The following is an 11,847-nucleotide window of genomic DNA, read 5'->3' on the forward strand; positions in this document are numbered from 1 at the left end:
ATGCAAACTCCATGCAGAAAGACCGGGGCCGGGAATCGAACCCAGAACCTTCTTGTTGCAAGGCAACAGCTCTACCAACTGCGCCACTGTGCAGCCCCTTGGGAAGAAAATGTATGTATACAAACATTTTACAAGAATAAAAGTACATTTGTCACATGAAAACTTTTGCTCAATATTATAATGTCAGATCTGTCAAACAATAAAGCCTTGTAGTTTAATCTCTCAACAAAGTCCTAAAGCACTGCATATTTATACACTTCTGTTTTAGCAGCGACTATTACTTTGTAACGGACGCAAATTGTTTTCTCAGAAAATTTCCAACTAGGTGTACTAAAGTGTCAAGATATTTCAATCTAATGTCAGATATTATGCTCTTTTACAACAGGAGGATCTTCACCTATAAAAATAATAGGTTCCATTATTCAGGTCACAAGGCAGGCCGGTGATAATCCATTAAACCTCAGGTAAAGTGGTAAAAACTTAACTATAGACAACTTTTGGAGAACTAACTTTGGTTATTTTTGTAAACCATAAATGTGGCTCCTCACTTCAGTATGTTTAACTCTACAGCTTAGTCCGCTTCTGTCAGAGTTGGTGCGTTTTTCATAAACGGTTCCCTCTCGTTTCTCAAAAACACACTTTGAAAGAGGCGTTTCATAAAGTTTCATCCGTAAGATAGTCAGACTCAGTCGATTACAAAGATGATCTCGTTTTGTCGAATATTTCACAATATCTTCAGAATCTCAAAAATCTGTTTCTGAGAACTTAAATGTGAACAGCATCATCTTATCTCAGATGTATTTCCAAGGCGCGTGTAGATATAAATGGACTTACAGCCCCCAACCCAGCAGGTTCTGAACAGGAGGTGTCCAGAACAGATGACCAAACCATCGGAGAAGTTGTGAAATTCCCCCAAATATGAATGACCTTCACTTCAGCTGCTTCTGTCAGAATCTTGATCTTTCGATCAGAATTCACATCTCATGGCTAAAGGAGAGGGTAGGAATCCAGACGGACCAGTAAACAGGAAACGTTTCAGCTCAGCTTCTCACCATCACAGATAACGACAGCACCCTCATTACTGCAAACAGAAGCTCAATTCTGTGTATCCACCTCCTACTCCTTTCCTATTAGACGACTTCCTACTAGGACACCACTGCTCGATGCAGAGAAATTCATATATCACCTATGTTAATTGTCTGATACTGAATATTATGGAACAATGCCTGAATAAATCACTCACCTTGAATGAATGAGATTTAAGCGTATGTGTGGTTAACATTTTGAGGTTAACCGCATTCAGCTGCTGAAACTCACCTTCAGGTCAATCTGACACACTCAGATTTTATCCGCTGAACAGATTTGCACATAATCTCTACGTCTATAAAAAGATACGTCATCTCTGTCAGCCTACATGCTGGAGGTTGAAGTGACTTGTGCCTTTCGTGGTAATGCCTGTGGCAGACTACAGCTCCATCTGGAGTCTTTCTGGGGACAAACAGCCTTGTTACTTGTTTCAGGCAAAACTGTGGCAAAAGTAAATCTATATGATTTTACTTAGAAAAGAGATGCAACAATCTCTTTTATGGATTGCAGGTTTGACATATGTTGCACCTTTTCAAATTATTCATATTCGTCACACTTTTTTTTTAACTTTTTATCAAGAAAAAATTTATTTTATGCAGTAGTCAGAAACAAAGTGGTGCATAAAAATAATGTGAAGGGCTTTGCAGATCCTTCTTTTTGCTTCGGGTGACTGGTTTTCAGTCTTCCAGATTTATGCGTACTACTGCTGCCACAAATACCTCAAGCTCAGCCAGACTGAGCAATTTCAAACTTCATATGCATTTTGCAAGTCCGACAAGGTTACATTTTTTTCTCTTATCTGACCTTCATTCAAACTTTAAATAGAACACAACTTCCCTTTAAAAATGTGTTCATTATGAAATGGAGGCCAGATCTGGAGCGTGAGCAGATTTGTTTTCCACACATTTGTGGAAAATAAATGTGCTAAAAAGATGCAGTGATGTGGATCACTGCATCTCCTTACCATGTATCTCTTTGCTGCTTCAGTATGCAAGGCTAATAAGTCAAGGCATTGCTATTTGATTGGCAGCCAAGGCAGAATGATGTGGTATCTTGTCTTGAAATTATAAATTGTGGCATATAGCACTGAGACAAAGTGTTGGGTAAACACTTGAGACATCCATATTTGACAGGGATGTGTAATTATCAGATAAACCATGCAGGCACACAGACTGAGTGATTTGCTATCCGTGGCTGCCTTATAGCCTTTGACCTCAAGATGCGGTGTACGCCAAGCAGTCGCCGCCGTAGCCGTCCTTCATTTCTTACTCTTCCATTAAACTCTCTGTCTTTGTTTTCTTTATTATCAAAAGGTGGAGTATCGATTTTGTTGGATCGAGACCTCTCTGTTTCAGATACACACACAAACACAACTCGGACTAGATTTAACTGGACAGCGATCGATCCCAGCCAGCTTCAAGCTGTCGGTGGCAGGCACCACTCTGATATGATCGCAGTGCCCAAAGACAGACGGCTCGATTTAGAAACGGAGGACATACCAATTGCTTTGAGCCATGGTGACTCATCTGAGTAGGATTAGAGAGCATGAGAAACAGAGAAAGGCCGTTGTTTGCAAATTTGGTCAGAGCAACTTTCTGAACCTGCCTGTCAAATCGGTTAGAAATTGTAAAATCGATGCTCCTCTCTTTAAAGCTTTAAAATGTCACCACACACTAATTTCCCAAAATCGACAGTCTGTGTGCAGAGTGAAAAAAAAACTCTGCCAATAAAGCAGGTAGTCCAAAATTTCAGTTTCACAATAAAAAAATTAACTGTGGAAAAGAAAAAGAGCAGCAAACAGAGATCAGCATGTGTGCCTTCCCTAAACTCTGCTTATTACAATCTAATTATAATCTGATGTGTGGTGTTTTCCATCTCCGATGACTTGCACACACAGGTAGTAAACCTGATTTATTGTCATGGTCGGTGGAAATTAGATCACATTTGTAAATCCAATAAGTATGTAAACACTGCAACATAAAATGATATGCTTTGTACAAGATCAAAGGAAACCGAGCAGCGTCAAAAGGCAGGGGAAGTTTAAATTCTCAAAATAGGAAACATGATTCTTAAGTTTCTATTAAATATTTTTCATTTAAAAATGCTACAAATTTGTTAACAAACTTAAGCTGCAGTATTTTACATTTTTGTCACTAAGTGGACAGGTGAGTGGGTTTTGTTCCAGTTGCGTTGACAGGATTAGCATTACTGCCCAGAAATGCAACCTTAAAACTTGAGCTGTAAGTCTGAGGCAGAAGGTTTGGAGATCAGGACTGAAACTGTGACAATTTCCTAATCTTCAGATATACTTAGAGTATGCTGCTGAAAACTCTGACTGAAAACATGTCTAATTACTCAATGTCAACACTTTGCATTTTGCAGTAATGTTTCTCGAAGGAAGAACACAAGAATGCATGACATGCAGGAATTTGATCAATTTTAGAGAAATACTTATATTTTCTTTTTGAAAAAATGAAAATATCAGAAGTGCATTACAGTACATGTTCTAATGTTTGTTTAGTTACATTATTATTTAAAATTAAGGACTGTTGTGCCTTTTCTATTCCTGTAATGGTCATTGATAATTACCAGTGATAGCAAGCGTAATGCAGATGACTTCAAAAAAGATAACAATAGGGTTTTTATGACATTAAAAATGTGTCAAAGTTTACATAGAGAGACAAATGTAGGCTTGAGGACTAAGAGTGAAGATTGCATCTAGCAAATTAAGATATTTGCTCCAATGTATTTTTGTATGTGTGTAGGTCTATGGTGTTAAAGAGCAAACAGAGCCAAAATCCAAAGATCTTGATTTACCCATCTACCAAGGGAAATTAAACTCATTCCTCAGCTGGAGGAAACAGGAACTTGCTAGAGGTATAAGTTATCCCTCCTGGTCTGGGAACAACTTTGGGTCCCCCAGAGTGTGGTTTCATTATGTCAAATTGAAAAGACAATAGATGAATAAAGAAACTTTCCAAAACCAGCAAACAGACTTTGATTGATCGCGTTAGTGGAACTGGAGAATCAGATTTTTTCCATCTCTGGGGTTTCTGTTCTCTACAAGTCCAAAAATACGACACATTCTGTGTTCCTGCATGAGCAGCAGCCTGGTGCTAACTCTGCATTGACAGAGATGAGCGCAACATAAAACTAATGACTTGAGCTCAGTACAGCCCAATCCCCATCCTGCCTAGTGTGTTCTCACAATTCACCATATTTTCTCTTTTCTTCCCAAACACCTCCTTGAGGACTCTGACTCATTCATTTAGATCTGACTAAATCAATACAAAAGGGAAAGGTATATGTTTTAGTTGGGTTTGAAATGCGCCAAGAAGAGGAAAGAAATGAACTTATTGTCATTTAATTTGCACCAACTAATGGTGTTGGAGGTGTAGACAACAAGCTGTGGGCGGGACCGTTTAATCCAAACGCTGTGTGACGTTTTCCCCACTTAAATACAGACAGAGTTCCCGCTGCGCAGAGGCTTTCCCATCTTCGCAGGAGCGTACTGGATTCTTCCTACCGATGAACTTTGAAGCAGTTACTAAAGAAAGTTGATCATCTGAGCATGTCAGCATGGATGCTAGAGCTCGACCATTTAAAGAAAAATAGAGGAAACTTGGATGTGAAGTGGCGTTTGTATCAAGGATCGGGAGAGAAGCGGAGGAAGAGCGAACAGTCCCATCATTGCATGAGCGTTGGAGACGCAGAAGCGCTCAGGTAGGTTGGATCTCCATCTGAATACCTGGAAGTGAAATCACAAGTTGATTTCATGTATGTAGGCATCTTCAATATGAATCACACAGCCAATCAAATTCAGACATTTACTTGTGGATTTTTGCGCATTGTAAACATAATACATTTGCCGTGTGATAATAGGAGTTAACTAAATTGAATAAAAATCGTGTCTGCAGATGTTCTGTCTTTAGTTTCCATCGGTGTCATGTCAGGCTTATTCACAACCCGTCAAATAAAGTGTTACCGATCATTTTAGATATTGTTGACTAATTTCGTCTCAATTAAATATTTATCCCACGCTAAGGAATTTGCGCTTTGTTTATTTTCGTCTTAAAGCTGTCATCAGTTACCCTAATTATGAAAACTTATTTCCGTTAATTTCCCTGGAGAGCGAAGCCATATGGTTTAAAGGGGGCGAATAAATAAATAAGCCCCAAGGGCTTTTTTTTTTTTTTTTTTTTTTTTTTTCTTCCTGTGTGCATAAATCCAGCTGGTAGGCATATGAACACCTTTCTAAGCTGCGGCATTTGGCAAGTAGAGATTTATGGACATAAATGTCAAACCCCCATGCCGCCTGAAGAGGACAGAGACATCTCGTCTTTGTTTTCCCAACATCACGCTGCGGTGCAGCGAGTCCTGACGTTAAAGTTTTTATTTGTGCAACACATCTTCACAGCCTCGGGTTGCAACGTTTGACATCTGACAATTATCCATCCGACTCTCCATTATAGCTGAAGCCGCCTCAGCGTTTTGTGTGAGTTGTTGAAGGCAAAGGCTCAAAGGTTGCTGTCCATCAACTGACACTAATACGATTATTATCGTTTTAGGGCAGCGAGATTCATAATGGCTGCTGTCATGATGACTGCAAGGATTAGCATAATGTCTACAGGTTTGGCATTTATGTTGTGCGGAAACATTTAGTTGATTGAGTTACTGTCAAAACATTAAACTTTGACCAATGGGTTCATCTCTTGTGAATTGAAGCAGAATCTGACCAGAATATGTGAAGTTCAGGATTTTCTTAGACATCACAGATAAGGATTATTTTTAAGTCTTTAAAAAAATACTTATGTAAAGATTGGTGTATACTTTTTCTTTTTTCTTTTACAAAATTCACTGACCTCAATAATAGCATTTTGGGGATTTTAAGAGAAATGTATTGAAGCTGGTGCGACTATTTGCCCTCTTTCTGATTTATTTTTTGTTGCTTTTATTTCAGTACTTGCTTTTCAGATCATCAAACAAACTCTTAAATAAGAAAATGATAACATGAGTGAATGCAAAACACAGTTTTCAACTTATTATTATGTTATTCTTTTAAGGGAACAAGCTATCCAACTTGTTCAAATAATCAATTAAAATAATAGTACATGAATTATTTAAACAGTGCTTGTCAGACAGCATAAAGTAGGGTAGTTGATCTCACAAAGCAACTGATCACATGAAAATCTAAAGAAAATTCAAGAGCAAATGTTAAGCAAAGCCTTTGACATTCATTCAGGAAATGGTTACAAATGCGTTTGTGAGGTTATGGGAGCCTGTCAAACCACAGTGAAAGCCGTTCCCCATAAATGGGATAAATATGGATCGGTGGCCAAACTTCTCAGGAGCTACCAGTCATGACTTGGACAACTTGTCAAAGAGGTCGAAATAGAAAACAACATCTGAAACATTGCAGGCCTTACTTGCCTTAGCAAAGATCAGTGTCCATGTTTCAACAATAAGAAAGAAACTACAGTGTGTGTTAGAAAAACACACACTTTGATTTGATGTCCTATTTTTTTCATGACTATATTTTTTTGATAACGTTAGATACTTGGAAATCATATTAGCTTACTGGAACTGTAAAAAGCTGATATTTCATACTTGACAGCCATAAAACAAGGTAAACAGTTTTTAAAATCCATTTAGCTTCTTATCTTTTTAAAAGGACATCGTAATTTCGGAAACACATTGCTCTTCATTGATAATGTTACTGCTAACATAAATAACACATTAAACACTCCAAATATCAAACCATTTCCCACGTTTTTGTTTTATATCTTTCTCTCCTTTATTGACATTTGGTCCATATAGAGTGCCATTAAAACGGTTTAACTGATGCCATTCTTCTAAAAGTGCAATGTCCTTTTATAAGAAATTGCATGTTGGCTGCGTTCCCAGACAGTTCACTGGAAAGTTTCTCTCCTCTCTTGGTAAATATGGGCCCCTTGCCCAGAGATTACCATACACACCTGTGTTGTGTCGAGTGTGCATAGTGCAGAAGTTTGACATAGCAATTGTTCTCTGAACTAGGAATTCACAGAATACTCAAAAGAGTCAGAACGTTATGAATTGTTCCTTCTAGGTAATGGCTGCCATTGAAGCATAAATAACAACTGCACATGTTGTGTACATGTCTTTTCTCTCTTAAGATAATCCACCATAAAATGATGGACATCGGCAGCTCCTTCTTCAACATGACCAACTGCAATGAGACAATAATGTCAGAGAATTCCAGCAGCACCAATGGTTCAGACACAACCCCACCAATGCCCTTCAGTGAGGTTACTGCAGTAATCTACACGACTGTCTTCGTAGTGGGATTCTTGGGTAATGCATTAGTTATCTATGTTGTTGCCCGCTACACCAAAATGAAGACAGTGACCAACATGTACATCCTGAATTTAGCCGTGGCGGACGAACTCTACATCATGGGGATCCCTTTAATGGGGACCAACAGTGCGCTGTCCTTCTGGCCATTTGGCAATTTCCTCTGCAAGGTTTCCATGACTGCTGATGGCATGTGCCAGTTTGCCTCCACCTTCTGCCTGACGCTGATGAGCATTGACCGCTTCCTCGCTGTGGTTTATCCTATTCGCAGTGCCAGGTGGCGAAAGCCCCGAGTGGCCAAAATTTTGAATGGCCTGGTGTGGGTCATTTCATTCCTGATGGCGGTGCCGCTCACCATATTCTCGGGTGTGCAGGATAAGTTCAACACCTGCAACATAAGCTGGCCGGAGCCTTCAGAGACGTGGTCACTTGCTTTTATCCTCTACACATCCATCCTGGGCTTCTTCGGCCCTCTGATTGTCATCACCCTCTGCTATCTAATTATTGTTATCAAGGTAATTAAATCTTTACAGATTCCTCTTTGTCTTGAATTAGCAAAAGTTTAGAACTGCATTTTACCATCTCAAAATCTCACACCATCTTCCCTCTTCCAGGTGAAATCTGCAGGTGTAAGAGCAGGCCTGACAAGGCGGCGCAAGTCAGAACGCAAGGTGACGCGCATGGTGGTGATCATCGTGATGGTCTTTATGCTTTGTTGGCTTCCCTTTTTCACCATCAACATTGTCAACCTGTTTTATGTCATACCTGAGAGCAAATTCACTGCTGAACTCTACTTTTCCCTGGTCATCCTCACCTACGTCAACTCCTGCGCCAACCCAGTCCTCTACGGTTTCCTCTCGGACAAATTCAACCAGAGCTTTAAGAAAGTGCTTTGCTTCTGCAAGCAGGTGACTACTGCAACTACGGACCTAGTAGAGAGCAGACAGAATGGCAGTAAGGTAAAAAAAAAAAAGTTCTTGTTTTCAATCAGAAAGTGCATAAAGCCTGTGAAGTAAGTAGGTCCTAGTGTGGAATCCCTGCATGTTAGATGGTGCATCATGCATGTTTTTGTCTCAGGGCACTCTGCTTTCTTCCAACCATCAAAAAGATCAATTGCTCACTCTTAATTCCTATGACATTATATTGACCGATTGATGGAGCCACAAACCCCTCTGCAAACCTTCAAGAATTAAGCAAGAAAAAGCAATGAATATGAATTACATAGAAGGGATCATGTTCATGTGAAAAATATTCTGAGTGAACACAGCTTCCTGTTTCACATAAAAATGCAAGTTAGTTGTCTTTCTGTATTGGATTACATGCATGAGCAGGATCCAAATATGCTTCACTATTCTCTAGGGTTATGCTTATTTAAAACGTACTGGGGCAAAGAGGAAAACCTTAAATGTAGATGTTTTCACCATTTAGATGTTTTCATACATATTTTTGTACCACTATAACCATGAACCTTATTGTTTTTAATTAGTACATCATACTAAAGCTCAAAGTCTAATTGTGTAATTTTGAAGTAGAAGGAAAAATTTACAAATACAAATCTGACAATTACGGTGTGCAAATGTATTCTATCCATTTTAGTCTTTAACATTTGATATAATCCAGAGGATTACTCAATTGCATTGTAAATAGAAATTACATGCAGGTTATTTATTCTACAGTTCTACTTTGTGGACAATTTAGAGGATTGTTAGAGAGTCTTAGAGAAGAAACAGCATCCTAAAGACCAAGGCACAAAGCAGAAGGGTCAGGGAAAAGATTATGGAGGATTTTACATAAAGTGTGTGTTACAAAACAATATCCAACACTTTGAACATTTCACTGAGCACAGCTCATAAACAGAAAGTAGAAAGAGAATGGAAATCAAACCAAGACATGGATTAAAGCCATAGAAATTGCCAAATAACAGATAAAATCTGTGCTGCTCCATGATCTTAAATCTCATATATGTGTTTCATTTTTTCACAGTCCATCCAGATGGAGGTTGTAAGGAACCCCGATATTGAGCCTTTCACCTCAAAACCTGCAACGGATTCCCAGTAATTTCTGTCTTGTTGCTGATCCAAGTTGTGCACTAGTGGACCACAGGGCATTCTGACATTTTACCCATGGGACTTCATACTGACGTGGAATTTCCTGACTTTATTTCGGATTGCCCTGTTTTTCACTCTCACATCTCTGCAGAGACTCACTGAACTGAGGACAGTTTTTTTTTTACCAATCACTGCATTTTTTTTTGTTACGTCTTTGTAAACTGCAATGGACTGTGAGCATTTTTTTGTTGTAATATAAGATATTTACAAGACTGTCAAGTAACTTTAATCCCTTTAGACTTCTTTTTTTTATTGTTTTGTTTTTATGGTCTGTTTTTAAGAAGATAATGCCTTTGTTTTAGTTTGCTGTCTATACCATTTGTTTTGGCTTTATATTTAGAATGACTGTTATTTAGCACTGAAAGACATCTTGAAAGGATGTGTTATGCTACATGGCTCGCCACTAGGTGACCAAATCATTATAGTTTGATTTATTTACTGGCAAGAATCAACTGATCGGTGGTACTCTAAGTGACTAAAATGGACAACTGTGACAGAAGTATCAATGCCCTTATATAAAACCCAGAAGAAAAAGTTTGAACGATCAACTGCATGACGACTTGTTGACCGTTATGCTTTGACAAGATTTTGACAAGGTTCAGTCATCTCCCCCTAAAAGGCAGCAGCACTCACCCAAACAAGGAGCCTTCTCTGCCCACTGGGCAGCTGCAAGCCTCCTTCCTCCATAAACTCTGATTGGACTGGATCTGAAGGCATCTGTTGGGAGCAAACCCAGCCCCAATAGACTTCACAACAATCTGGTACCAGACATTCCAGGACACCACCAGATGTTGTTTGTGCACATTTTGACTTGACAAAACTTTTGTTTTATTAGCAAAGGAAGATCCTGCAGATCATATTCTCATGAATAGCTGATTGATGCCAGCTATTGTTAAATGTCTTATGTTGTCTAGTTCTCTGTTTGTAATGTTTGCAGTATTTTGTTGCAATAGTAAGAGAGAAAACTGACCTCCTGGCTGCCTTTGTAGGGGGCCTCATTCTAGGGTTTTATGTTGACTTGCTAATGTTTTACACATGTTTTGTAATGTGAAAAATGTCTTGTAAGAAGACAGCCAATTGTTTTTTTTTTCTCTATCTCTCTCTTTGGCTTACCTCCAGTTTATGCAGTAAGGGTGGGATGGTCAGTATGACATAAACATATTTTGTTTTTTATCTGGTTTTTCTACTAAGACATTTCCTCACAGGTGTATCCTGAGCCCAACAAAATGTTAACAATGCTTATAAGATATTTGAATTTGTTTGAGAAACTAACCAAGTAAATAGGTCGATTAAATGACAAGACACATTACATTTATATGTATTGGTGAAAATGTGAATTCTGAAATAAAAGGTCATTCTGAATCGATCATACAACATAAATGATAACATGAATACAGTATTATGAATGTTGATATACCCTAATTTTAGGGGTAAAAAACACTATCTTTCAGTTCAATGGTTTTCACAAAAAAGAAACTTAAAGAAAGAAATCTATACCACAACTTGATAAAAACAAAACCATAAGTATCCTTTCTTCTCACCGGATTTCTTCTCAAAATCCGGTGAGAAGGTGCGGTCACATCACAACCGCACCTACTTGTGCTATTTGTCTAAAGTGCACTCATATATATTGCAGTGTCTTGTTCAGCCCCTTGTCCGAGCTTGTTTACAGACAACCTGTTTTTGAGATGGTTCGTAGGGGTGAAGGCGCACCATGCGTTCTGCAGCCTCTGGTGTCCTGTTTGTTTGTTGTCACGCTCCTTCAGTTCCATCAACCTTAATGTCAGTGGAAAAACAAACAGTATACAGAAAACAGTATCATTACCAAACAGAAGAAAGTTGCTAAACGAGAGCTGGTTTTGGATAGTTGGTTGATTCTGAGAACGAGATAAGAGGAGGCTAAGATTACCTGACAGAAGGAAAACAAACAGAAGTTGGTTACTGAAGGGCATATTAAAGGTAATCCATGACTGAGCACACAAACACTTACAGTGGATTATCCTCGCCACCAAACACTGTAACTTACAGAAAGACCTTAGTGTGGTATTCAGTGATATAAAATAATTTATGAAATCCAAACTGACCTAAATCAACTAATATTTTATTTAATTTGTAGATTCTGACAATAATGTCATCTACATTTTTATTACGTATGCGTGAATATATAGTGTCACGCTTATGTGGTTAGGAAAATAATGGTGTCCAAGACGGAAAGAAATGTGAACCAAATTTATTTTGGAATTGTATTGTTTTAGATACTGGATTATTGGTAAGTAATAGGCAGTAATAATACAACTGCTATTTTATGTAAATCTGTGAT

At 38.5% G+C, this 11,847-nt stretch overlaps 1 protein-coding gene across 3 annotated transcripts; it reads left to right on the forward strand.

Moving 5' to 3' along the window:
* Positions 1-4,555: 4,555 nt before the first annotated feature.
* LOC103469309 (somatostatin receptor type 5-like) lies at positions 4,556-10,889 on the forward strand. 3 transcript variants are annotated; one of them, XM_008416909.3, is made up of 4 exons: positions 4,556-4,809; positions 7,242-7,934; positions 8,034-8,378; positions 9,403-10,889. In XM_008416909.3, the coding sequence occupies exons 2-4, from the start codon at positions 7,257-7,259 to the stop codon at positions 9,475-9,477; spliced, it is 1,098 nt and encodes a 365-aa protein (XP_008415131.2). In that variant the 5' UTR covers positions 4,556-4,809; positions 7,242-7,256; the 3' UTR covers positions 9,478-10,889. The 3 variants fall into 3 exon arrangements, with proteins under 3 accessions (XP_008415131.2, XP_017161526.2, XP_017161527.2); XM_017306037.2 differs by having other exon boundaries at positions 4,556-7,934; XM_017306038.2 differs by having other exon boundaries at positions 4,556-7,934; positions 8,034-8,327.
* Positions 10,890-11,847: the final 958 nt, after the last annotated feature.

This window comes from Poecilia reticulata, chromosome 8, assembly GCF_904066995.2.
Source record: "Poecilia reticulata chromosome 8, P_reticulata-male-v2, whole genome shotgun sequence".
In the NCBI taxonomy this organism is placed as follows: Eukaryota; Metazoa; Chordata; class Actinopteri; order Cyprinodontiformes; family Poeciliidae; genus Poecilia; species Poecilia reticulata.

Excerpts from the sequence above, each read along its gene's own strand:
- LOC103469309 (XM_017306037.2), top strand. The coding sequence starts at position 7,212 with ATGTTGTGTACATGTCTTTTCTCTCTTAAGATAATCCACCATAAAATG. Across the intron at positions 7,935-8,033 it reads ATCTAATTATTGTTATCAAG|GTGAAATCTGCAGGTGTAAG; the intron begins GTAATTAAATCT and ends TCCCTCTTCCAG. Across the intron at positions 8,379-9,402 it reads GCAGACAGAATGGCAGTAAG|TCCATCCAGATGGAGGTTGT; the intron begins GTAAAAAAAAAA and ends ATTTTTTCACAG.